The following is a 24,529-nucleotide window of genomic DNA, read 5'->3' on the forward strand; positions in this document are numbered from 1 at the left end:
TATATATTTATATATAAATATAAATGACACCTGACCTGTCTAGAAACACGGACATTGTTAATTTTGCTTTCATGCTGCTTTAAAATGTACAAAATTGTGTGTGAAAATTCCTTTATTTATTTTTTTTATATATTGCAAGAAAAAAAAATATTGCAGTTTTGTTCCGATATGGTGCAGCTCCTTAATCTCAGTCTGTGTTCTGACTCCGAAGGCACCTTTTTTTTAAAATGTACAAAAGAAATGATTCTGTTTAGGAAGATCTGCATCTCTTCCTGTCCACCGTCTCCGTGTCGGACGTGGGTTTGAATCCCTCCACGTCTGAGGTTTGGTCGCTTTAGTCCGCGTCGCCTCAGACGACAGAGAAAACAGTCTGTTGTTCATCGTTCCTCTACTCCGCCTGCTGATGGAGAACCTGGATGATGGCTTTCTTCTTCTTGCCTTTGTCTCCAGGCAACACGAGGTTCTGCTCCGTGATCTCGTTCTCCTCGCACGAGTCCGATTCCTCGTCGGAGCCCGAAGTCTCCTCCTCTTCATATTCAGAGTCCGAGTCACCGAGTTCCACCAGCGCTACGTCCTGCAGGACGAGAGGAACACGCGAGGCTCAAACCACCAATCACGTTATAACAACCAAAAGGTTAAGAGTTTCGAACGCACGGTTCGCGTCTCACCATCTCGATCACCCGCTCCGCCTCCCCGACGCTCTCTATGTCGAAGCTTCCGGCGGGAGCGTCGTCCATCTGCTTCTTCAGCTTCTCGTTGGCGTCGGCCATTTGAGGCAGGAAGCTGTGCAGCCGCTCCAACACTGTATCACAAAAGGCATAATAATAAAATATTAATAATATGAGAATTGTTAAATAAATGGTGTATCAACCGTTAGAAGCCCAAAAGTCAGTTTTCTGTTTTACAAATGGTCCATTTTAAGTGACCTAAAAACTGGAAGTTTTGCTGCAAATAACTTCTATAACAACTAGCAACATGTGTCGTTTGGTCTCACCGCTGCTTCTCGGGACTCGCTCCGTCTGCAGAGATCCGCCGGCCTTCGGCTTGAGGAGAAGTGTCTCGCTGAAACCTGCCGGCACAAACCAACGAGCTCACGACGAGGGAACAACAACAACTTTACAGCTAAGTGTTAAAGTCAACTTAGCAACTAATTAGCGTTGCTGGTGTGGTAGCGACCTGTCAATCAGCTGGTAAGCCCCGCCCCCTAAAGCATCCCCTGCTTTCTTGTCTGGTGGACTCTAAATGGACCTGTCAATCAGTAGATAAGCCCCGCCCCCTAAAGCATCCCCTGCTTTCTGGTCTGGTGGACTCTAAATGGACCATAATGTACTAAATGAACATCATGCTGGATTGAAGAAGACTTGAAACTAGAGATTGAGACCATAAACTCATGTTTACAATGTTTACTGAGATAATACATCAAGAGAGAAGTAGGACCATTTTCTCATAGACTTCTATACAACCAGAGAGGAGTCGCCCCCTGGTGGCCAGCAGAGAGAAGTAGGACCATTTTCTCATAGACTTCTATACAACCAGAGAGGAGTCGCCCCCTGGTGGCCAGCAGAGAGAAGTAGGACCATTTTCTCATAGACTTCTATACAACCAGAGAGGAGTCGCCCCCTGGTGGCCAGCAGAGAGAATGACAGTTTAAAGGCACTTTAGGCTTGGCTTCACTTTTCAGAACCTTAAAACGTCGAAAATCATGTTACCTCTGAACCCTGTCTACTTAAAGCGGGCTGATTATTCAATAACATTCATTTAATTTCAGCTAAAACATATTTTATCATCATAGATAGATTTCATACATTTGTTGTGTAAATTCATTATTATTACGGTAACTAAATTACTCTTCTTTAAAGTTTGGCGTGATGTAAACATGTACAAATATCCGGTAGTTTTATGTCCAACTAAAATGATATACATATAATTCTTTAATATTACTTATAACGTATTTATGACATTAGCAACTTTCCTTCAGAGCTATGAATTATAATTTCAGAGCTTTTGGGAATATTTAGCTTGTCAAAAAAACACTTCCAGAGTTTGTAAACAGATTATTACCTGTAATATAACATTATTAACATATTAAAATAATGAATATCCATTGAATCGCGGAGCTAAACGATAGCTCGCTAACTTTTTACTTTTTCTTTTAGTGTGTCGTCTTTTATTCATTCAAACTCGCACCGTTTCCTTCCAACGCAATAACCGTTAATACAATAATTCAAACCTGCTCCGTTCCCACACGACAGCAAAGCCTGGGAACTCGTTTTCTTCACGTTTAAGTCCATTTCGAAGGCAACGCGGCTAATGTTTGGACATCGACATGCGACTGTGTTGCTGGTGAGACCAACATCCGGGTCACAGGCGGAGGAATATGTTAAAGTGATGGTTCATAGAGCGCCCTCTGCTGGTCCGGAGGACTTCGGGGGGAAATTAGACCGTGAAGTTGGCTCTAAAGTCGAACTAGTTAATAAACAAATACATTATAAAGTATCGTTAATATCATGTTTTTTGACAGATAATCCAAGTATCATAATGTGTAGAATCAACATATCTGTATGATTGGGCACTTTTTGTCCTGGCTAGAAAAAAAAGGTGGTATCTGTGATCAAGACATCTCACTCCCACTTTGTTTTGGAATCTTGGACACCATGAGTTTGTCTTTTGAATCCTGAAGCCGTGAGATCATTTGCGGATGATTTAATGTTTCATTTAATTTAAATCACTTCCATCAGAAATAATATAAAGTGCCAAAAAAAAAAGTCATTAATGACGAAAAACTACATTTTTGCATGCTGTGTATCTTCTGTTTCTAAATGTTTTTTTCTCCTTATTTTGAGATTTCTCGAAAAAAAAATTGAGATAATAAGTCAATATTTTAGAATCGGAATCAGAAACAGATTTATTACGGAAGAGACATCTTCTAAAAACATGGCAGAATGCACCAGAATGTGGGAAATTGCATCTACTTAATACCAAATTTGTCCGCCCGCCATTTCTAAAGGGAGTGGTCCATCGCGTCGCTCATAGAGGATCTTTGGTGGCGCCGTGACGCGGCTCCCTGGCTGGCTGCCTCTCTGGCGGACTGTCAAGAAAGAAGACTCCCATCTCCTGGATGAAACGTCTCCGTCCCCCCCCCTCATCCACTGAAAGGTAACTTAACGTAAAGACGTAGTAAAAAAAGTAGTTTTTAATGCTGTTGTCTCCGCAAAGCTAACATTTAACCGTCTTCTTCCGGTGAACGCAGAAGCAAACGGCGGCGACGTTCTTCCTACTGTTTTGATTTGTCCGCGGCTAGCTTACGGTAGCGCTAACGTTAGCTTAACCGGGACAGTTAGCTAAGGGCAGTTATTTCCGTGTTCGGCGAGCTTGTGAATAAATTAGCCGACGAACGAAAGCGCCGACGTGAAGTGTACTATACAGAGAGTGAGACAGACAGGTGGTGAGACAGGCACGAGCAGTTATACTGCACGCGACAAGGTGGGCGAACTATTACCTGTGGTTTTTCCGACGTAACACGGTGGGGGAATGCAACTTTTTTATTTCCAATCTCTCTGTCAACCACGTAACAACAGTTTATCATGACGTGCAGGATTTCTATGAATATTTGATCCTTTCAACGTGATGGTGATCAATATGTCCTGCTATTTTTACATCAAGACATCTTAGACCGAGACATTATTTATTTGTATTATTCTCATTAAAATCCAGAGAAATTACATTTTCACTAACGGCATTGTGAGATGTGGGCAGCTGTATAGTCTTTATGAATTCAATTACATTGTATTTAAAGTATCGTGTCACAACAATTAAGATAAAAACATGTAGCTACCAGTATGACGCATGCACGTTTAATTCAACTTCCGGTCTCGGGATTTTATCACGATACACGATAAAATCCTACATCGTCCCCCCCCCCCCAAAAAAAAACCGCACGCAATAAGTCGATCATGTTGGATTTTCTTTATCTAACTTGCTGTCAACTAGAAAAAAATAGAGCCTTTTTGTAAAAAAAATAAATAATAAATAATAATAATAATAAATTAGAATATATATAAAATAACTCAATATTTATTTTTAGAGATATGAGATTATTGGATGGTTTTTCCACAAAAAAATATATATATTTTATGTTCTTTTACTTTTGGTTTTTGTTGTATGTTTGTTTTGTTGTTGTGTATTTGTTTATTTACCGTTAAACAATGCAAATTAAAAAATGAATCCTGTCACTGATGTCGGTGTGAAGGTTCCCTTTAAAGCTGGTTTGTAAATTAAAACAAAACCAGCTGTTCTACATTTGGAGCCTGAGGTTATGGATCATGTTCAGTCTTCATCTTCATAACGATGTTTCTCACCGCCTGTTCTCTGTCCTGATTTGTCTTCAGGCTGATGATCAAAGCCACCTTCCACCATGGAGGGTGCACCTGAGCCGGTCTAAACCACCACAACTGTACATCATTCATCACACCGACCGGATGACAGGGAGATGAGACACCCTGTGGCCCATCATGAGCATCCAGAGTCTGGGAGGAGCCATCGGGGATTCCCTGGGCTCTAGCCTGTCGGTGCGTATGAGCGGAGCAGGCGGTGGGTGGAGCTCTCTCTCTCTGAAACCCATTTCCTCCGGCCGGATCGCCTCTCTGTTCCAGACCATGGTTCCCACCGGTTATACCAAGCTCCAGGAGGAGCGGCTCTCCATGGTGGACCTCGGTGCCAAACCCGAGGCCGGCGGCAGCGGCTCGCTCCAGAACGGCTACAGGCAGGAGACGTCGCACGTGGAGGGCCGGCGGCTCCTGGACCGGGCCTCCCGGTCCTCCGTGACCTTATCGGACTGCGGCGATGGAGGCTACTCCGAAGCGGAGCCCATGCTGGCGGAGAGGAGGCTCTCCGGGGACGAGGCGGACGGGGAGGACGAAGCCGACGAGGAGGAAGGGCCGAGGTCGGCCGTGCAGAATATGCCCAAGGAGTCGCCGCTGGCCATGGCGCTGCAGATCCTGCTGCCTTTCCTGTTAGCCGGATTTGGGACCGTGTCAGCTGGAATGGTGCTGGACATTGTGCAGGTAAGCTGGGCTAACAATGTGACTATTATTCAAACCACAAGCAGCATTGTTTGAGCTCAAGATGGGGAGGGGGGGGCATTAAAGGCTAAGTCTGATTTATTACATCTGAGGTTCATGGTTTCCATTAGCTATGATAGAAACTGTACTCAGCAAGGTCATTACTGCGATGTGGGGACACGGTGTCATCACCAGAGACCAGTCTGAAGGGTCAAAACAACATAATCAATAATCAGCTGTTGGCTTGTTTACAGTCAGACAGGTTGTAAACAAGATTATTTGGAGATAACACTGAAGGTGACTGCACAAACATTCATCACAGCTCAGGAAAACAGTGGACAACGACATCCCTTCTTCTTCTTCGTCTTCTTCTTCTTTGTCTTCTAGCTAGTTAGTGAACAACAAAGGTTCAAACCGGGGACGGTGAGATTACATCATAACGCCCGTGGCCACCAGGACGCCTCCCCTAAAATGTAACTGTGAGCTACAGAAGTAGCACTCTAAAGATTTGCATGTAAACAAATGCCTGTTAAGTTACTTACGGGTGAAACACAGTAGTGGTTGAGCTCACTGATGAAAGGGTTGTGTAAGAAAGTGGTTTCCTGTGGCGACATTTTGCTGTATTTATGCTTCCTCTGATGTAAACACATAAAATAATAAAAATGGCACAATGCACACAATCCTGCTAAACTCTGAACATGTGTAGGTTTACTTTAAAGTACAGCCAAAGGCTGCCGGCTCAAAACAAACCACCAAACAACCAGTTGGACTGGTGTGTCTCTGAGAAACAAACATGCTGGATGCATTTCCTTCCTCGTCAAACATTTGCAAAGCCAATTTTTTTGTTGCTATTTTTCTTTTACGTGACACCTTAAGCGTGGAAGACCTTCAGCACATATTCATCATGTTTCAGTGGTTGTGTGCATTATAAACCGTCAAAAGTAGAAGTACTCACACTTGTGTTCAAAAAGTAATCTGGTAAAAGTACAAATACTGATTCAAGACGAGTAAAAAGTATGAAGGACGTGAATCTCTGAATCTCACGTCATATTATAAATAAATAAATAACAAATAAAAGGATCACTAATTCCCCTTAAATGCATTAAAACTAAAGTAACAAGCCTGTTTATGAAAATGTGAGGAGGAAGTGCAGATATTTGTTTTGGCATGTAGAGAGGAAAAGTAAAAAGCTGTCAGAAAAAGAGCGTAGACGGCGGCTTCAGTTCGAGTCTGATGGCTATAAAGACAGTGAAAGTAATGTAAATACAACGTACATTTAAACTGATTCTGATCCCCCCCCCCCCCCCCCCGTAGCACTGGGAGGCGTTCCAGTACATCACGGAGATCTTCATCCTGGTCCCGGCGCTGCTCGGCCTCAAGGGAAACCTGGAGATGACGCTGGCCTCCAGACTGTCGACGGCGGTGAGACGAACACACACTTATTATATAAACACCATATATTATGTAACGTATACAAACATACATACATACATGGATGAATGAGTGACATGGACAACGGTTCCCGAGGAGTAGTCGTGTTTAATTTTATGACACCACTTGGTTGTAATTGGATGGCTGGAGTCCAACACACGTCCTCGTCTCGATAATGATGTCATTGTGTGTTTGTTTGTGTGGCGTTGCATCATTTTCTTTTCTTTTGTTTTTGTGGTGGTATCTGATCTCCACAGAACACGACATGCTTAGCGGGAGACGCTGACCTCGGAGCAGCCGCCTCGGCTTGACAGTGAATTTGTGTTGAATAATTTCGGAGCATCTTGAATACATTTTTGGTGTGGGAAGGTTTGCGGAATAGGAATTAGTGGAGGAATCTGCTGATGGAGGCAGAGTGACTTCCTGTAGAGAGAGGTGGAGGATCGTAAACCCCTAACAGCGGCGTTACATCCTGTAAAACCACCTCGTAAAATTTGCGCGTGGTTACAAGTCGTGTACACGGTTGATCAGCAGATATCGCTCGGCGTGTCCACGTCTCAAACTCAGCAGCAGCAGAAGAAGAAGAAGAGCAAATAGTCTCTGTTTGTTTTTTCTTCCTGTTGGCTCTCAGCATACAGACTCCACATTCACCACAGTGCTGCGTCAACACGGAACTATTTGACTTTGTGTTCCCGCTCTCCTTTTGGGGAGGGGGGTTCGTATGAGGTACTTCACCTCCAGTAGATCATCAACGCTCCATCAGACACCTGAATAAATCTCTTAGCGTCTTCTGTATTTAGAATATTTCCGTTACTTTACGTCGCCGTCCGACGGGCCTTAGCAACGGGCCTTAGCAACGGGGAACCCAAGCCGTTATTAGTGTTCTCTTCAGAGACAAAAACAATAATTTGACCTTGCAGACCTCGGTAAGCTTGGGTGACGTTGGTGTTTTTAACACTTTAATCTGATCTAAATGTCTCTCATAACTCTGTGTGGAAGTGAATCACTAAACACCTTGTTAAGTTCATGATCATTTGGAGTTTATAAAGCAGCTCTGGCATGTCGAATATAAGTTAATATTTGTTTTCTTCATTCTGAAAACACAGGTGAACGTGGGCAAGATGGATTCTCCCATAGAGAAGTGGAATCTAATCATAGGCAACCTGGCACTGAAGCAGGTAATCAACCACACACAACCATGATTTCCTTTTCTTCATCAAGAATCCATTAACAGTTTGACTGTTTGAATTAATCAACTATTTTTAAAAATATTAATTTATCTTATTTTAATATAAATTAATTAAAAAGGGACAAAAATATGTAGGGAAATGAATTAAACTGAAATAAATGTAAACAATATTTAAATAATGAAATATGAAAATAAAAAAAGAAGTAATTAATCAAATAAATGACAGACCTCATATCCATGATATTCATGTAACACCATGGACATTATTTAATTTATTGGGTCATTTAAGTATTTATTTATTCATTCTAACGGCAGGTTCAGTCCTCCACATCAGCACTAGCTTGTTATCGGTTGAGTCCGTGAAGGTGTTCAGGCTGTTTTATGATCTCTTGTCTGTGAAGTCAGAGAACATTCTCCATCAATCATCTACCCAGAGACGGATGAACAGCCGTCTGTCCGTTACGTAACAACGCACACATCAGCAGGTGTTACGTAACGGGTCGTAAACACATCCACCTGGACACGATGTCAAGTACAGGATTTCCATGAGTACGAGGAACGTGACCGACCTTCCTGCTGATCTCATAATCACTCCCCCCCCCCCCTCCAGGTCCAGGCCACCGTGGTGGGTTTCCTGGCCGCCGTAGCCGCCGTGGTTCTCGGCTGGATCCCCGAAGGGAAGTTCCAGATGAGCCACGCCGTGCTGCTCTGCTCCAGCAGCGTGGCCACGGCCTTCATAGCCTCCCTGCTGCAGGGTAAGCACACACACACACGCACACTGTGACAGCTGAGCACCACAGTCTAAAATAAACTGTCGCCGTGGAGACGCTGGGTCACTTATGTCTAATTGTGCAACAATATTTGTAAAAAAAAAAAAACCTGGTATTTTTGTGTCACGCTCAGGTTTCATCATGGTCGGCGTCATCGTGGGCTCGAAGAAGACGGGCATCAACCCGGACAACGTAGCCACGCCCATCGCCGCCAGTTTCGGTGACCTCATCACCCTGGCGATCCTGGCCGGGATCAGCCAGGGCCTCTACAAGTGCCTGGGTAGGTGATCAGCGGCGCTGCGTGGGTCTGATATGATTGTCTGTTTGCTGAGACGTCTGGTGCAGGGGCACGGTGGCGTAGCGGTTAGCACTGAGGGGTTCAAATCCAGGTACACGACTTCCTCCCACAGTCTATGGACATGCAGGATATCGTTAGGTGGTCGATGTTCGTCAGGTGTCGTTATGTCAGGATCAAACAATTCATTTCCTCTGTTGTGGTTCATTTTTATTCACCAATTTATGGTGGAAATATTAAGGAAAACACAACATTTGGAACTACAAATTCAAAATATAATGGAATGGAATGCAATAAATATCTTAGCAGGCGGTTCGGTGCAGCATCAATGATCACCGCATTTAATTAAAATTATTTCTACAAACCCCCCCCTGGTTTGTGTTTCAATAAGATTTCTTATTTTTTTTTTCTAACATTCAGAAACATTCCCCACATGTTTTCTGAGAATAACGTTTTAATATGTGGGAGGAAAAAAGTAATATCTTTAAAATAAGGGGGAAAAAGGTTAATTTGGTCCTTTGTCTCTCTCATAGATATCATTATAGGCTTTGAATTACACAGTGGCTTTCTGGGGAGTTTGTTCATCACTTAACAAAAAAAAGCATTATTTAGCCTCCGTAACTTGTTTTTAATCAGCTCTCAGCTCCCTCTCTCTGCGAGGAGTTCAGGTGTCCTCGTAAATCTAGGATTATGTGCAGCCGCAGCAGGAATAAACACAGAACTGTGTGAATTAGTGGAGACGGATGTTTGGAAAATGCAATGAGCGAAACATGTTTATATTTGGGGAACCTTAAGGGAGTCTTTCAAGGCTCTACTGTAATTTGAACTATGGTTATTAGCCTTGAGTCTTTGCTTTGGAGGGGAACACTTCCCTCAGTCGGCCACTAGAGGTCCCTCCTGCCTCACGCTGCAGCAGCGCCGCTCTCCACTCACAGAACAGGCCATCACGTTTAATTCGTGTCACCGTGACCTTCGTCGCGCCGCCTGGCATCACTCGATCCCGTAGACGGCGTTTCCTTTCTGGAAAGAGTCTCTCGTTAACTCGGCCCGGATGGACTCGTTTTTAACGACATGGATGCTGCACCACAGTGAAAGGAACAGTTTGGCACCGTGAGCTCAATGCCTTCAACACACTTTCAGATGTCACATTTCGGTGGCGAGGGGCCGAGCGGCGAGGACAGTGGCCCCGTTGTTCTCGAGCCACGCCGACACTTTTCCACTGAACTCGAACTAATGGTCAGTTTACCGGATTAAACCGATGATTATCTACACAGAGGAGAAATTAATGCTAATTAATGCTAAAGAAAAGAGGCTGAAAGTGGAGCCCCGGTCAGGTTTATTATAAAGTGCTTCCAGTCAACAGGGTCGGTACAGGTGCTGGAAATCCTTGAAAACACTTGAATTTTAGTGTGGAGTTTTCAAGGTTTGAAAAGTGCTTGGATGTAGACTAAAGGTCTTGAAATGTGTGTTGTATGTGATGACATCTATGATAGAACAGAGAAAAGAAGACCTCTATATTTGAGGGACTGAAAACAGCATTTTCTGACATTTCTTTATGAAAAATGACTTTTGATGATGAACAGATGATGAAAATAGTTGGTGATTATATTTCTGTGGATCTGTTAGTGGAATTAGTTTTCCTTTCATTTGTGGTCCTTCTGTAAAAAGCTGTCTCCAAACATCATGTTGGTTGTTTAGAGGACAATAACATCTCATTTAATGTGATGAACAAGTGACATAATAAGTAGACTGAATACTGACCATTGGATTGATACAAATATGGAGTTTACCACAGCTGGAAGGTGCTGGAAAAGCATGGAAATGCACCTTGAATTCCTTGAATTTGACTTTGGAAAAGGTGTAGGAACCCTGGGATAATGAGAGCATGAAACACTAAGGAACCAGGTTACCAGTTAAAGTTGCCGAGCATGCCCACGGTACGTGGCAACGCCGGGCCACATCAGGGCAGAATCACCGAAGGAGGCTAAACGGGGAAAGATGTGGCCGTTATTGACTTTGATAAATAAATCAGCGTTGGGTCTCGACTCAAATACGTAGAAACCAGCTGCATTTCATGCCTACGAGTCCATCTATTATGACAAATTGCCCACAACAAAAAAGGAGAGACGGCGTTATCCTCGATGTATTTTTAGTATTTTTTTTATTCACCACATCATTACGCACGGCCATAAACTGGCAGAAGGCTGCGTCTGAAATAAGATGCCAGAAAAGCAGAAAGCAGCTCCGGGAGCTAAACGTCTGCATTAAAAGTTTGTGTGTTAATAGAGTTAACAGACAACTTTAAAGTAGCAATTTTCAACCATAAATACCATATTGCATTGCGGAGTGGGAGTGGTTTCTGGTCGTTTTCTTTCCGTGATGTCCTCAGTGTTTCCCGAAATAGAAACACAAGTCTCCGGGGTTACTTAACGATGTATTAGATGTGTTTTATGGCCGTCGGGTTTAATACTTCTGCTTTTGTTCCTGAGAAAGTCGTGTTTTTTTCCTATGGGGGTTACACGGTGGATGGGCTATCTATTACCCATGAGCCTCAGCTACCAGCCTTTGGAGAAAAGGGCAAAGGAATTAAAAAAAAAAAGATGAGAGCCGTAAGACTGAACCAAAACAGTAAAGTCGTGGACTGTAGAACCAAAACAATAAGCTGAAAGGTACTAAAACAGCAGCTGTTAAGAGATGAGCTAATAACAACTATATTGATTAATTTAGCTTTAAGCTTAATGATCGGATTTTTCTTACCAAAAATGTTTCAGGAATCATAGTTAACATGCGTCTCTATGGAAACAGGCGTGTGCATTTTTTAATTTATTAATTTTTTTAATCAAAGAACTGGATGTTTTCTGGAGTTGAGAGGCCCAACGATACGATATTATCAAGACACTTAACTCCCGATATGATCTTGTTGCGATTTTTAAACATTTTTACGGTATTCTGAGTATTGCGATAACATATATTATGATTTATTACATGTTTTAGATGTCAAATTATGCATTTGTCAACATCTATTTTATCTAATAAGAAAGTTTTCACAGCCAATCATGCTGACTTTACCTAAAACCACACCAAAAAAAACAGCGCCATCTAGTGAACCGAAGGAGCAATTGTTACCAAAAGGTTTAACTTGCATTTGCAATTAATTAATAGCTTAAATAATAAAAGGTCTACACTTGGTGTCCTTTTATGGATACAATGATGCCACGCCAAAACATATTGCAACTCTCAGCTGAATCCATTCGTCTCCCAAACCTGATCTCGTTTTTAACTCATCTTTGTTGTTTTTATGTCCTTCAAAGAGCAGAAAAGTGTAGAAAAATAAATGAGACTTCCCGAAACCTGGCATCCTGAGACGACTCTGCAACGGTGTGAGACGGGCAATAAATACAAAACAATATCAGTTAGAAAGCTGCTTTCAGATGTCGTTTCCTTCACGCTCCCCGTTTTTACATTTGGAAACTCATACTAGTTTGTTTTTTTTATCATCGGTCATCATAAAGCTCTGAAACTCTCCGTCTGATGTGATCATTGTTTCTTACCACCTCAGCTAAAGGAGAGACTCTGAGACGGTTTGGTTTCCAGACGGTTTACACTAAATGATGAAGGGATATCAGTTTGTTGTCTGGTTTAATTGCGGCGGCGGCGTTGATTCTCAGCGTGTCAGAGGTTCATGTGAACAGTTTAACCCGGAGACCACCTCAGCTGATAGCCGGCTCACTCTGTGAACTCGGGTGTCAGATTCCCCATCAATACCAGCGTGGGCTGATCAGGGACCGGGCTCCCCTCTCAGACCTGGCCCTCCTTTACCAGCCTTGCATTTAATAAACTCAAAGGGTTTTAAAACCCTGAATATTGGGCCGTTTCTCTAGTTTCCAGACTACAAGAGATAATAAATCTAGGACTGTTTCCCTAATGACAGTTATTTAGTGCCTGGACCAGGATCCTGCTGGAAACATCTGGCGGTGGCTCTAAAAGCAGGTGCTTTTCCTCTAATTACTTCCTTTAAAAGTAGTCGTGGAGGATTGTAGTTCCGAACAAAGAGGTACAGTTAGAAGAGAGAAAGTTGGAAGAACTTTTCTCTGCGCTGCCACACATTTAAAACTAATTTATTTTCCTCACTACTTTTCTTTAAAGGTGTCATATGTTAGATATTCAAAGAATGAACACATACAGCATGGTTGGTACGGTGCTGGAAATCCTTGAAAACACTTTTAGCATTTTAGTGTGGGGCTTTCAAGGTGTGAAAAGTGCTTGGATGTAGAATAAAGGTCTTGAAATGTGTGTTGTATGTGATGACATCTATGATAGAACAGAGAAAAGAAGATCTCCATATTTGAGGGACTGAAAACAGCATTTTGTGACATTTCTTTATGAAAAATGACTTTTGATGATGAACAGATGATGAAAATAGTTGGTGATTATATTTCTGTGGATCTGTTAGTGGAATTAGTTTTCCTTTCATTTGTGGTCCTTCTGTAAAAAGCTGTCTCCAAACATCATGTTGGTTGTTTAGAGGACAATAACATCTCATTTAATGTGATGAACAAGTGACATAATAAGTAGACTGAATACTGACCATTGGATTGGTACAAAGATGGAGTTTACCACAGCTGGAAGGTGCTGGAAAAGCATGGAAATGCACCTTGAAATGCTTGAATTTGACTTTGGAGAAGGTGGAGGAACCCTGATTCAGTCTCCGATTTAAATGTAGCCCATTGAAAGCGTAATATACCATGATTTGAAGGTAGAGTAGCCCCAGTGCATGCTGGGATATCCAGTTTAATTGTACGTGTGTTTCTTCCAGATACATACCCGTATGTGTCGTCGCTGGTCTGCGCCTTCTTCATGTGTCTGACTCCTCTGTGGATCGTCATCTCCTCCAAGCACCCGGCCAGCCGCACCCTGCTGTACTCCGGATGGGAGCCGGTCATCACCGCCATGGTCATCAGCAGGTGTGTGTGTGTGTGTGTCTGTGTGTCTGTGTGTGTGTGTGTGTCTGTGTGTGTCTGTGTGTGTGTGTGTGTGTGTGTCTGTGTGTGTGTGTGTCTGTGTGTGTGTGTGTGTCCGTGTGTGTCTGTCTGTGTGTGTCTGTGTGTGTCCGTGTCCGTGTGTGTCTGTGTGTGTCTGTGTGTGTGTGTGTGTCTGTGTGTGTCTGTGTGTGTGTGTGTCTCTGTGTGTCTGTGTGTGTCTGTGTGTGTGTGTGTGTCCGTGTGTGTCTGTGTGTGTGTGTGTGTGTGTCTGTGTGTGTCTGTGTCTGTGTGTGTGTGTGTGTGTGTGTGTGTGTGTGTGTGTGTGTGTGTGTGTGTGTGTGTGTGTGTGTGTGTGTCTGTGTGTGTGTGTGTGTGTCTGTGTGTGTGTGTGTGTCTGTGTGTGTGTGTGTGTGTGTGTGTGTGTCTGTGTGTGTGTGTGTGTGTGTCTGTGTGTGTGTGTGTGTGTGTCTGTGTGTGTGTGTGTCTGTGTGTGTGTGTGTGTCCGTGTGTGTGTGTCTGTGTGTGTGTGTGTGTCCGTGTGTGTCTGTCTGTGTGTGTCTGTGTGTGTCCGTGTCCGTGTGTGTCTGTGTGTGTCTGTGTGTGTGTGTGTGTCTGTGTGTGTCTGTGTGTGTGTGTGTCTCTGTGTGTCTGTGTGTGTCTGTGTGTGTGTGTGTGTCCGTGTGTGTCTGTGTGTGTGTGTGTGTGTGTCTGTGTGTGTCTGTGTCTGTGTGTGTGTGTGTGTGTGTGTGTGTGTGTGTGTGTGTGTGTGTGTGTGTGTGTGTGTGTGTCTGTGTGTGTGTGTGTGTGTGTGTGTGTGTGTGTGTGTGTGTCTGTGTGTGTGTGTGTGTGTCTGTGTGTGTGTGTGTGTCTGTGTGTGTGTGTGTGTGTGTGTGTGTGTGTGTCTGTGTGTGTGTGTGTGTGTGTCTGTGTGTGTGTGTGTGTGTGTGTGTGTGTGTGTGGACATTTAAAGGGGAAAGAACAGCTCCTCTGCCTCTAGCGAGTCCCGGTGTCTGGTTTGCCCGATGACTCATCCCCTAAACAAATTGCAGCACCCGAGCACATGCACCCTCGGGTCCCCTTGAGCCTGGCGGCCTTTACTCACTAATGCAGCCAGAAGGAAGAGAATGATGCTGTCGCTCGCCGCTCAATACTGGGGTGCAGATGAAGCCACATTTCTCTGGACACCACCAGCTCCTACTCTCCGAGTTTTCACCATTAAGGCAGCTTTATCGTTTTACACACGCCATGTTAATGACAGGGTTGGTACGGGTGCTGGAAATCCTTGAAAACACTTCCCCAGATGAATTTCATGATCCCGTGGTAACCTGAAGCAAAATATATAAATGTTTAATTCCCACACATGACCCGCATTTTAAACATCCTGTCGCCTGAAACTCTTAACACCAGATGTTGGTACGGGTGCTGGAAATCCTTGAGAACGCCCTGGAAATCCTATAGTGTGGTGTTTTCAAGGTTTGGAAAGTGCTTGGATTTAGAATAAAGGTCTTGAAATGTGTGTTGTATGTGATTACATCTATGATAGAACAGAGAAAAGAAACTGAAAACGGCATTTTCTGACATTTCTGCACGAAAAATGACTTTTGATGATGAACAGATGATGAAAATGCTTGTATTTTTTTGTACAGAACCTGTAATGATGTGATTTTGTTGTCTGCAGCATCGGGGGGCTCATCCTGGACAAAACGGTGTCGGATCCGAACCTGGCCGGGATCGTGGTCTACACCCCGGTGATCAACGGTGAGTCACGGCGTTTTGCTGCTGCGAGGTGTCACTGTGCGAATCACAATTGCTTTGGCCCTCGGGGGCCGCCGGTAGATAAGGAGAATCTGGGCTGAACGATTTAATATGTCGTCTCAAAGCCCTGTTTGGTTGGAGCTGGATGATGATCCCCTTCTCTTCTGTTTACATCCTTGTTTTTCTGCACTAGTGGGAAGGTTGCTTGTTTACGTGGTCATTTAAATGCAGGACTTGTTTGTAACTCGGGTGAAAATGATCCTTTTGTTTACGGATTCTTGCTTACGTGTATGTTCCATAGGCAAAAACAATCTTCTCTCAACGCGGCTCCAGAAGGACCTGGAATTATCCAAGTCGAGTGGGGAGTTCAAGTCTGTTTTATAATGGAAAATATTATTATTATCATGATAGGTCAGTGGTTTCTGTAGTACTCAAAGCTGCTTCACAGTTTAAAATACCGTTAAAATAGACAATCAATAGACAAATCACACATTAAAAGCAGGTCAAGACGACAAATAATCAAATAAATGACATTTAGAAAAGGTTGACTTCAGGACGGTGGAAATTATTGTTTGGGATGGTGAAAACGTCAAATGATATAATATAAATTGTTTTTAATACACTGGTAGCGCTACGTCAGAATCGTGAAGGAAAATGTTTTTTTTGCATAATTTGTGCATAATTATGTCAAAGAGCCTTCATCAGGTCAGACATATTCACTTAAATCTGTTTTCTAGAAGTGTTTGTGAAGTAAATTACCACATTCTCTTCTAATTATCATCAGTTTTATTGAGTACGGCGGACGCCAACCAGCTGTTGGAAGTTCAGTGAAACAGAGAGATTCTGTCGGTTGTTTGTTTATCTCGTTTATTCGTCTCCGTTTCCCAATGAATGCCGTCTTTGACCCCTCGGAGGTCACATTCAGACAAAGTGTTTCTACACGAGATGGATGACGCGCCGCGCTCCATTTGTCTCCGAATGTACGCCGCCGTGCAAACAAAGAAGAAGAAGAGCCTCAGTCAACAGTCCCCCCCCCCCCCCCCACCACCACCACGGTTACTAAATACAGACTCCGAGTGCTACCGGCGTAAATAAGTTCCCTAATGAGACATCCACAGTCCGTCTGTCTCAAACGCCATAAAAACCCATCCCGCCGCCGCTCACCGGCCCTGGCAGCGCCACAACCAGAGATAAGCTTTTAATTAAACCGCATTAACGACGGGCGTTTAACGAGATGGAGTGCCTTTTCTCTTTTTGGAGGGGGGGGGGGCTCTAATTGGTTTTCCGTCGAGACGTTTCCCCGGCCACAAAAAGAAATCCTGGGAATGGACTGTCTGGTTGTGCGAGGGCGGAGATGTTTTATTTTGTCTGTAGGGAAGGTTTCATTCATGGGGCGGGGTCTGCTGATTTAAAAATGCACCGAGGGATGAACGGAGAAACCACAGCAAAGACACTCCATTAAAAAATGGAGATGTGCAGAGCGTGATAAGAAAAGACGGGTTAAATGAAAGACGGAGGGAGAAACCCTCCTTTTTCACCACACTGACCTCCATTAATTCTTCTTTATACATCATTCTATGTAATCCCCCCCCTGCAGGAGAACGCTGGCTGTTTAAATGACACATTTAAATGCTGCTTCAGTGTATCAGAAACGGTGCAGGTGTCCTAATGAAAGGCTTTCTGAAGCTGCAGATATCGCATGTTAACCACCGTCTCCTGCCGTTTTTCCACTCCAGACACGGCAGTCCTTTAATCTCCGCTGGTCATCTCGTCACATGATGTTTGTTTTTAAGATAAAGCCGTTTTAACGTCTCACTTCCAGCGAGGAGTTCACTTTCCTCTCCTGTCCGTGTCCCTCCTGAGTCCTGGTGTCGATAAACAAACCGGGATTTAAACCCGGAGCAGACAGACAGGCAGGCAGACAGACAGACAGACAGACAGACAGACCTCGGGGGCAGAGCGACCCGGCTGTGAGGAGCCGGACCCCCTGCAGTCCCTCACGTAGCCTCGCTGTAGCCCAGACCTCCTCGTCCTCCGTCCTCCTGTCGGACCCAGTGACCTGAATAAGCCAGATTGCCCCCGAAAACCTCCTTCGCTCTACCTCTGCCCCCCCTGCTGGTCTACGTTCACCCCCCCAACCCCCTCAAGGACTAAAAGTCAAAACCAGAGCACAATCATTCTACTTTTACTTTTTTGTGTCTCGACTCCAAAATATCCGCATGAATTTTATTTGTAAACGTCGCCGACTGGATGATTTAAAACTAAGATAGATATTTTCACGTGTCTCGGAAAAGGACGGGTATAAATAATGTTTTAAATTGTGGCTGACGACGTTCAGGAATATTTCTGTTGCCATGGCGACGAATAGGCGGGACACGAGTCTGTCCAGCAGATGGCGCTAACGCAGCTGTTAATGGTGCGAAAGGCCGTAAAGCTAAACGGAAGAGTGAAAAAGTCTTGTTTATTTGTATATGATCAGTTATAAAGCATCGGCGTGAACGTTTAAAGTGTTAAACACGTGATCAGCAGAAGGTCTGTGATTGGTTCGCTCCGACACTTTAACGTGCTCGTCGTTAACGCTTTCATTTCTCCATTTTGAGTTTCCCTGAATCCTGACTTTTTTTCACAAGCAGGAAATGTTCCCCGAACATCATGTCAATGTTGTTGCTAACTAAACGTCTGCTGGGGAAAAGCCGACGGCACATCACTCATTAGCATTCTGTACTAATGGAGGCATAAGTAGCGCTTACTAAAGCGTTTATTAGCTACATCTCGCTAAAACAAACACAGCCGCAGGAAATCCCACTTTCATGGAGGTTTCTAGTGTTGAGTTTTTGTTGAGACGTGTTTTTTTTTAAGAGGTGTCGATTGAACTCGGAGGATGCAGTAAATAGTTCTGTTTCGCTTTATTTGTTATTTTTTTAAGCGGATAATTTAACATCTGGCCAAACGGGACAACGCTTTAAAATTAGACCCAATTACACCAAATCTACCAGTTTTCTCTTGACTTTTCCAAATATTTATTCGTGACTTTTTGCAAATCTTCACGTTGGCATGAATTAGAGAACGGCTGGTGGGCCTGTTACTCCCATTATCTCCTCCTTCCAAACACACACTGGTGAGGAAGTCCAGCAGCAGAAAGCCAGCGTTGAGTGTTCATTAAAACGGAATCATGACTGCTGTGTGAACTTCATGCCAAACTAATCGGAGCACACGAGGCCAAATTGCCTCCCAAGTTACCAGATGAGCGGTTGCTGACAAGAAGAGTAGTATTTAAAATGCAGTTTTTTTTATTTTTAAATCAGATCCCAGTGCAGCGCTCGTCACTTCCAGACAAACTTCACAGAGAACACTGAGTGAAAAACTGTTTTTAACTGAATATTCTCACGTTGGAGAGTTCTCCTCACTTCACCCCTCCGGCTGACTTTACCAGCTTAGACAACAGGCGCTCGTCTGTCCTACTGTTATGACAGACACGTGAACTAACCACGGCCCTCGTCCATGAACTCGGAGCGGACTGGATGTTTGCCGTTTATTTCTGGCCTTATTTTCGGCGGACCGCGAGGTCTGAACAAACACAGACGGTGTCGTCCCTCAAATGTGTGTCTGGAGATGATGAATGAATGAAAATGAGGATTCAGCCCAGAATAGGACACGTTTAGGGAACATGTGAGTCTAAAATACTCCTAAAAGGGTTTATTGAACCCCCGTTATTAATCATTGAAAAGAAGAATAACGTTAACTTTAACAACCATACTCCTCTCCCTACTTGTGTTTTTATTTATTCTTTCTGTTCTGTTATTACTAGAAAAAGGACATTCATGCTGACACTCTTGGACCAGTTTAATGGCGAACAAACAGCCGGGTGCATCAGGATGCGTCTCCACGCCGTTTCTCACTTCCTCCGCGTTGTAAATCCACGTGTCGTGAACATACGGCTAAATACAGCAGATGTTGTGACACGAGATCACAGTGATTTATATCCTACACATTCATGAATATAAATATGAATCAAATTAAACCACGCCGGTCACATGACAAACACAGCCTTCCCTCGCCGGGTCTATCCCCCATTAATAATGAGCCGCTCCCCTTTAAAGACCCACATCAGATCAATGGCATATTGAGTTTGGAGTGTGAAGCCGGCGGTGACAGACGGGTTCAGAGCGAAGTTATATCTGTTTACAGGCCGGCGGCGCTCCAATAAAATGTCAGCGGGGCCGACAATGAGCCGCGATGGATTGAATTAAATGGACGTCACCCCGAGGTGGTGGCAGCGTCTCATTTAATACACTCCACCATAACGGGAGGAGAGAGTCGGAGACAAACATCCTGCTGCTGATTCTACAGTTTAAAGAACTCAAACCTCCGGGAATCGAACGCCCGGTACGGAGGGTCCGTTCACCCGCCGGCCGCCTCCGGCGACAAAACCTCCTCCAGCTTTTCTGACAGCTCTGACTTTCTAGGAATACCGCTGTTCCCTAACGAGCAGCTGCATCTGTGGGCTTCGTTGGTAACCACGGCGATGCATCGTAATCATCACAGAGCAGCGGGGAAAGGAAGTAGAGATCTTCAAACCACAGAAACAAAAACCTTCAATGTTTAATATAGGTTTATATCTCTGGTTGCAAAAAACTAAATATAATAAATTAAATGAATTAGTTAATTATAGTAGCCTACATGTGAGAGCATGGCTGGTTCATGTACTAACAATAATAATTTAAATGAAGCAAATTATATTAAAACAGGGAAAATTGTTATTTTTTAGATTATTTTTTAATGCTTCACAAACAGAAAATCTCCCTTTTTTATTTCCTTGAGTAATATTTTGCCAGCAGAATATCATATATTATATTATATATATTATACATATAGACTTGCTTTTATGTGATGTCGCCCGTTTTAACTTTTTAATTTCTAACTTTTTAATCTTATTTTTATTTTATTTATTTATATTTAATTGACTTTTTACCTTTTCTTAACTCTGAAACACGTTGGTTTCTGCTGCTCTGCTCTGTTGTATTTGTCTATAGACCCATGTGTGTGTTTATTTACCTCAGAAGCACTTTGTAAACTGTTGTTTTTAAAGGTTCTATATCATAAGGTTATTGTTAGTATTATTATATAGTATTTACCAACATAAGATGGACTACTTCAGTACACAGAACGTTCAACATCCGGGAATTCACGTTCAATTCTATTTATTTAGCACAATAGAATATTTACCTCCAGAGGGCTTTAAAATATAAAAAAAAACACTCCCTAAAACCAGAGGGGAATAAAACACAGACGGCCGCTAAATATACATGTAATTGTCCTTTTCTTCAAACGTATAATTAGCTGAAGCCACCAGAGTGTTCACACGTGTTCACCTCGAAACGTCTCTTTCTACGCTTCTGAAGAGACATGAAGGCTAAATACAGCTTCTGTTATTGATATATCTCTGTGTGTGTGTGTGTGTGTTGTGTGTTGTGTGTTGTGTGTGTGTGTGTGTGTGTGTGTGTGTGTGTGTGTGTGTGTGTGTGTGTGTGTGTGTGTTACCTTGTTCACCGTCTCGGGGAAAAATGTTGCGGCTGTGAAAAACTTAAACGCTTCATCTGCTTAAAACGATGTCAAAGAAATCTTTTTTTTTTTTTAGAGGCCCGTAGAGACGCGACGCAGCGATGAAAGATAAAAGTCTGGCGGCTTTTTCAATTCACTCGTGTGACGATGTTCACGATCGTCTCGATAACAGAAATTCAGCACGATCAGCTCAAGAAGCGTAAGACTGCAGAAATATCTATATGTCATCATATATCATATCTATCTCCCTCCTGCAGAATAAAACACATGCAGATGACAGAGAAGGGGAACTTTCTGGGAGACATTCTGAGAATGACAGGGTGCTGGAATTCCTTGATTTAGAATGAAGTGCTTGAAAAAGCTTGAAATGTATGGTCTGTGTGATGACATTCTGTATTGGATACAAACATGGAGTTTACCACAGCTGGAAGGTGCTCCAAAAGCATGGAAATGCACCTTGAAATGCTTGGAAAGTGCTTGAATTTGACTTTGGAAAAGGTGTAAGAACCCTGTATATGAGAATGAATTAGTTGGAAATGTTGGGAACCTTGAAAACCTTTTTCTTTTTTTCTGGGGAGAAAAATAAGATCCTTAATAGCCGTATTAATTGCCCCATCGTCTTCTCCAGGAATCGGCGGTAACCTGGTGGCGATCCAGTCCAGCCGGATCTCCACTCACCTGCACTTCCACTGTGCTCCCGGCGAGGTTCCCGACGAGGCCAAAGGCTGCTACTACCCATGCCGCACGTTCTGGGGTTCAGGTCAGTCCTCCACTGAAGGTTACGCTTGTTTATTCATTCATTCATACATTCATTTAGTTTTTACACCTTTCACATACATCATCACATGTACAAAATAGAAAAACAAAATCCATCCAATGTAAAAAATTAATAAAATAATAATAATGAAATAAAATTTTAAAAATTAAAAAATGACAGGGAGAAAAATTAAATAATAATAACTATACAAAATAAAAATATAGCACCTTTCATGAAACCCAAGGTCGCTTAATTTTTGTACTATAAAATTAAAATCAATCTTTTTTTTAATAGTTTTTTCTGAAAGGAAAATGAAATGACCAAAAGATAACCCGAGGAATTATTAAAAAAAAATATTTCGCTTTATTGAGAAGAAATAATAAAGAAAGAAAATAAGTTGGTGTCAATTTGAGAATTTTTTTTCTTTTTCATATTTTCTCAGGAGCCAATCATCGCTCTGCTCAGGTGCTCCTCCTGCTGGTAATCCCCGGTCACCTGATCTTCCTCTACACCATCCACCTGATGAAGAGCGGACACACCACCCTCACGCCCATCTTCATGTCCGTCTACTTGGCGGCCGCCATGCTACAGGTGAGCTCACAGCGACGCCTTGCTCTGATTGGTCGGGAGCTTTACAGGCCTAAAACCTCCAAAAAGGAAAAGGGTTGTTTCCGAGTGTTATTTGTGAAGATGTTTAATCTTCATCGCTCAACATAATCAGTCATACTGAGTTTACATTATGACCTTTTAAGTTAACTTTTGTATCTGCACGAGCTGCACATTAATATTCAGAACCAAGACGTTTGCTTCTGAGATAATTACGAAGGTACGACTTGTTAAATGAACTTCCTTCAAGTGCAGCGGGATGCGCGTTAACATCTGGAATTTTTAAGAATTTAGTTGTGTTTTTTGTGTATTGCTTTGCTCGAAGGCCTCCTTTTTTATTTAAGGCTCCCCGTTAATGTTTGAGTGCAGACGTGGAACATTAGGACGTAATCCCGGGCCGCCGGGACCTTGGAAACTTTCCAAATCAATTAAGCCGGCAGCCAGAAGAGCTGCTTTAAAGGGCTCGCCGTCCCAGATGGATTATCAAACGGTAGAGACCCGCGGAGTTCATATCTACAACTCGCTGTGGAGAGAGAGCCGATCAATCTATCGATCGGCTTTAAGAACCTTAAACACAGCGTCGCTTTACAGGCAACACACCGCATGGCGGAGGCATTCACAGATTCTTCTTTGTGTTTGGTGATCTGTGTCGCTGTGGAAGGTTGTTAGAGGGGTTATTTAGTGATTTCTAGAATAGAAGAAACTTTATTTAGAACATTTACAAACATATATAATCAATAAAATGGATTTTAAAGATCAAATACGAAGCCATAATAATGGAATAGCTTTGTCGGGGAGTTATTGTTATTTATTATTAGGCTGAATGCGTTTTTTCTTAATGACGTATTCAATCTGGAGCCCTTCTTTAATTCAACAATATGGATTAATGCTGGAAATCAGCACAACACATTTTATAAATAAAGCAGTTTTTATTCACTTTTAATAGTTTTTATTTGGCGTTGCACATTAGAGTCACTACTCTCTGATCTTTATTTAGTTTCTGTAGGGAATGTTTTATTTATTTATTTGTTTCTTCAACTTCATAATACGGCTGCTGATAGCTGAACTTTTTTATTTTTTACTTTCTTACTTTTTTTAATATCTGTTATCCGTCTCCTAGATTAGTAATAATCGGCCCTGATATATTTTTAACATTGTGGGTTTGCTTTTCCGTCTGTGGTTCATCTTCAACATGTAAAGATGAAAACCTGGAAGCCTCTAAATCAGCTGAAAGTAAATGACAAGGACTATATATATATATACATATATATATATATATATATATATATATATATATATATATATATATATATGCCTTTCTAACTTCTACACTCACACTCAGGCACTTATGATGGTAATAAAAATGCCACTTCTCTCATCATGTCGCCGTGAATTTATAATCCCCGACCCTCGGCGGCAACATTTATTTTAGGGAATGGATTGTTTAGCATGTTTGGGGTAAAAGAGAGGAATCAAAGAGTCTCGGTTCAGTCTTTAATGATCGACGGCAGCGTTCGTTACGCTTCTCAGTCAAAAGATCCCGCTGTGCTGCATATCTTAAAAAGCTGGATTCACTTCAGTTTCATCTAGTGTTCCCGTGGTAACCTGGAGCAAAATATATAAATGTTTAATTCACACACATGACCCGCATTTTAAACATCTTAACACAGGGGTTGGTACGGGTGCTGGAAATCCTTGAAAATGCCCTTGAAAGCCTGTAGTGTGTCGTTTCCAAGGTTTGGAAAGTGCTTGGATTTAGAATAAAGGTCTTGAAATGTGTGTTGTATGTGATGACATCTATGATAGAACAGAGAAAAGAAGATCTCCATATTTGAGGGACTGAAAACAGCATTTTGTGACATTTCTTTATGAAAAATGACTTTTGATGATGAACAGATGATGAAGATAGTTGGTGATTATATTTCTGTGGATCTGTTAGTGGAATTAGTTTTCCTTTCATTTGTGGTCCTTCTGTAAAAAGCTGTCTCCAAACATCATGTTGGTTGTTTAGAGGACAATAACATCTCATTTAATGTGATGAACAAGTGACAGAATAAGTAGACTGAATACTGACCATTGGATTGGTACAAATATGGAGTTTACCACAGCTGGAAGGGGCTGG

The 24,529-nt window shown here is 42.6% G+C and overlaps 2 protein-coding genes across 2 annotated transcripts in view; one reads left to right on the forward strand and one right to left on the reverse strand.

Annotated features, from left to right (window-relative positions):
• Positions 1-30: 30 nt before the first annotated feature.
• nopchap1 (NOP protein chaperone 1) lies at positions 31-2,353 on the reverse strand. Its single transcript, XM_084039185.1, has 4 exons — positions 2,231-2,353; positions 995-1,069; positions 669-802; positions 31-574 (listed from the first exon to the last, which is right to left on the reverse strand). Exons 1-4 carry the CDS (start codon positions 2,289-2,291, stop codon positions 389-391), a joined length of 456 nt encoding a protein of 151 aa, XP_083895311.1. The 5' UTR covers positions 2,292-2,353; the 3' UTR covers positions 31-388.
• Positions 2,354-3,032: 679 nt separating this feature from the next.
• slc41a2b (solute carrier family 41 member 2b) overlaps positions 3,033-24,529 on the forward strand; it is a 30,327-nt gene continuing 8,830 nt past the window's right edge. The window contains exons 1-10 of the mRNA XM_084039181.1: positions 3,033-3,156; positions 4,389-5,063; positions 6,375-6,482; positions 7,598-7,669; positions 8,291-8,435; positions 8,584-8,730; positions 13,562-13,709; positions 15,406-15,485; positions 21,673-21,804; positions 22,244-22,392. Of these exons, the coding sequence (XP_083895307.1) occupies positions 4,512-5,063; positions 6,375-6,482; positions 7,598-7,669; positions 8,291-8,435; positions 8,584-8,730; positions 13,562-13,709; positions 15,406-15,485; positions 21,673-21,804; positions 22,244-22,392 (1,533 nt within the window). The 5' untranslated portion in view covers positions 3,033-3,156; positions 4,389-4,511. The remainder of the gene's footprint in view (positions 3,157-4,388; positions 5,064-6,374; positions 6,483-7,597; positions 7,670-8,290; positions 8,436-8,583; positions 8,731-13,561; positions 13,710-15,405; positions 15,486-21,672; positions 21,805-22,243; positions 22,393-24,529) is intronic.

Source organism: Eutrigla gurnardus, assembly GCF_963514095.1.
Source record: "Eutrigla gurnardus genome assembly, chromosome: 21".
In the NCBI taxonomy this organism is placed as follows: domain Eukaryota; kingdom Metazoa; phylum Chordata; class Actinopteri; order Perciformes; family Triglidae; genus Eutrigla; species Eutrigla gurnardus.

What these genes read in the sequence shown, in the direction of transcription:
- nopchap1 (XM_084039185.1), bottom strand. Translation starts at nt 2,291, where the DNA reads ATGGACTTAAACGTGAAGAAAACGAGTTCCCAGGCTTTGCTGTCGTGT. An exon ending in GTCGTGTGGGAACGGAGCAG is followed by an intron (nt 1,070 to 2,230) that starts GTTTGAATTATT and finishes TTGTGCCGGCAG; the next exon opens with GTTTCAGCGAGACACTTCTC. An exon ending in CGGAGCGGGTGATCGAGATG is followed by an intron (nt 575 to 668) that starts GTGAGACGCGAA and finishes CTCGTCCTGCAG; the next exon opens with GACGTAGCGCTGGTGGAACT.